Source organism: Olea europaea, chromosome 12 (genome assembly GCF_002742605.1).
Source record: "Olea europaea var. sylvestris chromosome 12, O_europaea_v1, whole genome shotgun sequence".
Taxonomy (NCBI): domain Eukaryota; kingdom Viridiplantae; phylum Streptophyta; class Magnoliopsida; order Lamiales; family Oleaceae; genus Olea; species Olea europaea.
Window position 1 is genome coordinate 8,649,899 of NC_036248.1, and position 4,811 is coordinate 8,654,709.

General features: G+C 48.5%; 1 protein-coding gene across 1 annotated transcript; it reads left to right on the forward strand.

The window, feature by feature from the left end:
- Window positions 1–269: 269 nt before the first annotated feature.
- Window positions 270–1,932, forward strand: LOC111406537 (axoneme-associated protein mst101(2)-like). Its single transcript, XM_023035946.1, has 4 exons — window positions 270–411; window positions 603–1,102; window positions 1,175–1,486; window positions 1,744–1,932. The coding sequence occupies exons 1-4, from the start codon at window positions 270–272 to the stop codon at window positions 1,930–1,932; spliced, it is 1,143 nt and encodes a 380-aa protein (XP_022891714.1).
- The last annotated feature ends 2,879 nt before the right edge of the window (window positions 1,933–4,811 follow it).

Sequence of the window (4,811 nt, forward strand, 5' to 3'; positions counted from 1 at the left end):
ACATTTCGACGTTGAGGCAATTTCGTTTACTGCTTTTCCGGAAACTTAGTTCGCGTAGTTTTTCAGTAGGTATTTTTCACAAAAAATCCTCTTATTGTGTTCTTAGTTGCTTTCTGAGATGGAGTCGACTTCAGGTAGGGAGTCAGTTACTGTCGCGTCATTTGGTCAGGGGTCTAGTTATAGGAGGGACTCCGAGGTTGAGCATATTGCTATGACCGAGGAGGAAGTAGATTACAATGTAGAATGGGGGGTCTAGAGTCCTTTCGAATATGACGTCGAAGAGGTTAGGGGAGATAAGGGAGAGGTACTGTGTACCTCATTATCTGGAGATGTTAGTGCCCGAAGCCCATGAGCGAGCCTGTTATCCGAGGCTGGGGTGCGTGGCTGTGAGCGAATATTTATTTAGGGCAGGTATGCGTCTACCTCTGCACCCCTTCTTCAGGGCTGTGCTGAGGAATTTCATGTTGTCGCCGGCCCAAGTTTTGCCAAATGGGAGGAGCCAGTTGGTCGGCTCGTACTTCCTGTGGAAGGAAGTATCGCTTGGGGAGGACATGCCTCTCCAGGTTTTTATGACCCTATTTCAGCCTAGGATAATAGGTAAGGAGTCCAAGGGGTGGTATTACTTGACTCCTTGGGGGCCCATGGACCTTTTGTGGTGGGGCTGCCTTCTTCCATAAAGGGGTGGAAGGAGTCGTGGTGCGAAGGTAGAGTCGAACGTCTCTCCAAGGACAGCACCTCGCGGGCTTCCGAAGAGGAGGCCCTCCAGAGCCAGGAAAAGGCCAAGGAGCCTCGAGGGAAGGAGAAAGTCTCTGAGGAGCCAAAGAAAAGGAAGCTTGTGCACATCTCCAGCTCGTCTGGCAAATTTGGGAGTTCTGTGTCCCAAGGCAAAGAAGCCAGACCTCCGAAGCTACTGGAAGCTGCTTCGAAAGCGGTTAGGATTGAAATGGTCAGGCATGTAGAGGCTGATGTGGTGAGGGAGGAGGTTGCAAGGAGGCAAGCTGAGGTGGCTGAGGAGAAGGCTGCCAAGCAGAAACCTGTTCGAGTACAAGGCAAGTCTCTGAGCTTCCTTGCCAGCAGGGAAGAGCCTATGGCCCCAGCTTTAGTAGAGGCCCTGCTACCTGAAATTCGAAGCGCTGCTGAAAGTTTTTATAAATTCTAGACGAATTGGTGGCAGTTCCACGCCTCCACCTGTGATGCCACTGACTTGACGAGGGCTCTTGTGAGCCACAGCGTTAGGACCTTTGGCCTCACACTAGAGTGCAGGGAGGCTATTACTGATTTTGAGACGAGGACCCAGTCCTCTGAGAAGAAGGCTACCTCTCTTGTAGAGGAGCTGAAAGCAGCTAGGGCAGAAGCTGAAGAAGTCAGGGCCCAAAAACTTGAAGAATCGGCCAAGCTGGAGTCTGCCTTGGCTCAGATAGAGGTATTGAAGAGGGAGGTACATGAGTCTCAGTGCGTGGTTGCCTCCTTGACTAAGAAGGTGGAGGTTTCCAATGACCACCGAAAGTGACAGCCAAAGCCTTAGAGAAGGCTAACCTAGAGCTGGCAGGGGCCCAGGACGTATACAAGTTCATCGAGGGCCAAATTAAGTGGTACGTCGATGATGCAACCCATACTAGGGAGGAAGCCCAAAGTGCAAGGGAGGAGGCAGTGGGAGACTACATTGCTAACTTCCACAATACCGAGGAGTACAAGAGCTTCAGCACTTACTGGAGGAACTTTGCTTATGCCGAAGTGATTTAGCGGGCTAAGGAATTGTACCCAAATCAGGACCTGTCGCAACTCAAGTCGGAGTTTGTGGACGAAGTGCCTCAAACCCCAGCTGATGAAGTGGTGGGAGATGAAGTAACAGAGGTAGAAGAAGCACATTCTGATGCTCAAGCTGTCAAAGTTCCAGCTGCTGAGGCACCTCCACCATCTTCCCAGGCTTAGGATAGTTTTCTTTTCAGTTATGCATGATGTACTAGCCTCAGGCCCTCCTTTTGTAATCTCAATTGAAAATCAATATAATATTTCCTTTTTTATTCAATGTTGTTTCTTTCTCTCAAGTGTGTTGGCCTCGTTAAATAATTGAACATAATGTTTTTAATTGGGTATCCTAACTCCAATTACTTGAACGAATAAATTGTATGCAAGCCTCACGAGTTATGACCAATATGGGACTTAAGCAAATGAATTATACTTGAGCTTAATAATTGTAACCTGAAGGGATCCTAAGAATGGACCGTGCGGCAGTTGAACTGGGAGTTTTACTCTGATATAAGTACATGAGCCTCGGAGTTCAAACAAGGTTGCCCAAAGATGGGACTCCGGCCTCTCCTCCAAGGTGAGGACGCTTTCCAATATGGTGGATGGTGCAGCCATGTTGAGGTTTCTTCCCTTGGCGTTTAGCCTCGCCAAAGGGAGGCATGTGCATGCACCTCGGAGTTCAAACGAGGTGGCCCAGAGATAGGACCCCGACCTTTTCTTCAAGGTGACGATGCTTCCCAATATGGTGGATGTTGCAGCCATGTTGAGGCTTCTCCCTTGGCAAGGCCATGTTGAGGCTTCTCCCCTTGGCGTTCAGCCTCGCCAAAGGGAGGCATGTACATGCGCCTCGGAGTTCAAACGAGGTGGCCTAGAGATGGGACCCCGGTCTCTACTCCGAGGTGACGATGCTTCCCAATATGGTGAATGGTGCAGCCATGTTGAGGTTTCTTCCCTTAGCGTTCAGCCTTGTCAAAGGGAGGCATGTGCATGTGCCTCAGAGTTCAAATGAGGTGGCCTAGAGATGGGACGCTTGCCTCTCCTCCAAGGTAAGGAAATATTGCAATCCGTTAATTTAATCATAGAATTTTATTGAACCTTAGAAATGTTACAAGAACTAGGAAAGATCGTCCAGCGATAATAGATTTTGAGGTGCTTGATGTTCCATGGGCGGGGTTGGGGCCTTGCCGTCCATGTCTTCAATCCAGTAAGTCCTAGGTCGAATTTCTTCTCTGATTTTATATGGCCTTCCCAGTTCGGACCTAGGGAACCAGAACCAGGTTCCTTTGAGTAGAGGAAGACTCTCCTAAGGACCAAATCGTTGACTCGGAATGATCTCTTCTTTACCTTTGAGTTGAAGTACTTCGTCATCTTTCTTTGGTATGTGGCGAGCTTTAGCTGGGAGTCATCTCTTCTCTCTTCAATGAAGTCGAGTTCGCACCTCCAAACCTCATCGTTCGTTATTTCACTAAATACAGACGTCTTGGAGACGGAAGTCCAACCTCAACGGGGCTCATTGCCTCAGTACCATATGCCATGAGGAAAGGTGTTTCCCTGGTTGGCGTCCTCGTGGTGGTTCGGATTGCCAAAGAACTTGTGGTAGCTCGTCCACCCAGGCTCCTTTTGACACATCGAGCTTCCTTTTCAGGACGTGTTTGATTGTTTTGTTGATAGCCTCCACTTGGCCATTTGCTTGTGGGTGGTGAGGCGTGGAGAAATGTTTCTTGATGCTGAGTTCTTCGCATAGTGTTCTAACCTTCTTGTTGTCAAATTGTTTACCATTGTCTGAGACAATTGAGTAGGGAATCCCGAACCAACATATAATATTCTTCCACAAGAACTTGGAAGTGTTGGCTTCTGTGATTTTTGTCAGTGGCTCAGCCTCAACCTATTTCGTAAAATAATCAATGGCCACAATTGCAAAACTTGCACCTCCTCTACCTTTAGGTAGAGAGCCTATGAGGTCTACACCCCATTTCGAGAAAGGCCAAGGGCTGGAGACCGCGGTCAAATCCTGCGACGGTTGCCTTTATACCGAAGGGAATCGTTGACATTTGTCACACTTTCGTACAAACTCGAGGGCGTCCCTTTTCAGGGTAGGCCAGTAGTACCCTTGCCTCATTATCTTTTGTGCCAAAGATAGACCTCCGGAGTGATTTCCGCACACGCCCTCATGGACTTCTCTTAATATATAAGTAGCATCTTCTCCCCCAACACATCGTAAGAGTGGGGAGAAGAAGCTCCTCTTATAGAAAACATCATCAACGAAGAGGAAGTGGGCTAATCTTCTCCTTAGCTTGTAGGTCTCATGCTTGTCAGTGGAAAGTACCTGGTCTTTGAGATATGCTACGATTGGCTGCATCCAGGTAGGAGTTCCAGCGACCTACATTACATTGAGGGCCTCGGTGAATGGCAGGAAGAGGTGCTCTATAGGTACTATTATGAGTAGTTCTGAATCCTTACTACTAGCGAGCTTGGAGAGTGCATCCGCATGAGAATTTTCCATGCGAGGGATCTGGGTTAGTTCAAACTTTTCAAAGGATGGGATGAGGTTCATCACCAGTTTCAAGTAGGAAGCCATTGTTTTGTCCTTGGCTGAAAAGTTACCATTTACTTGGCTGACAACCAACTGGAAATTATTGCTGATGAGGAGCCTCTTCACTTGCATTTCTTTGGCCAGCCTGAGGCCTGCAAGTAGTGCCTCGTATTCTGCTACATTGTTGGTGGCCTTGAACCCAAACCTCACCGTCGAGTTTAGCTTGTGACCTTCAAGGCTGATGAGGACAACTCCAGCACCTAAGTCGGTGTCCCCAGCCGACCCATCAACGAATAAGTTCCACGTAGGGGGCTCGACGGGTTCCATGATTTCATCTACCTCAGGTAAGTTGGTGAATTTTGCCACAAAGTCAGCCAAGGCTTGACCCTTGATGGCTGCCCTAGCCTTGAACACGAGGTCAAATTCAGTTAGCTCCACTGCCCACTTCAATAATCTTCCTAAGGCATCAGGATTTTGGAGCACTTGCCTTAGGGGAAAGTTTGTCAGCACGTGGATGGTGTGAGCTTGG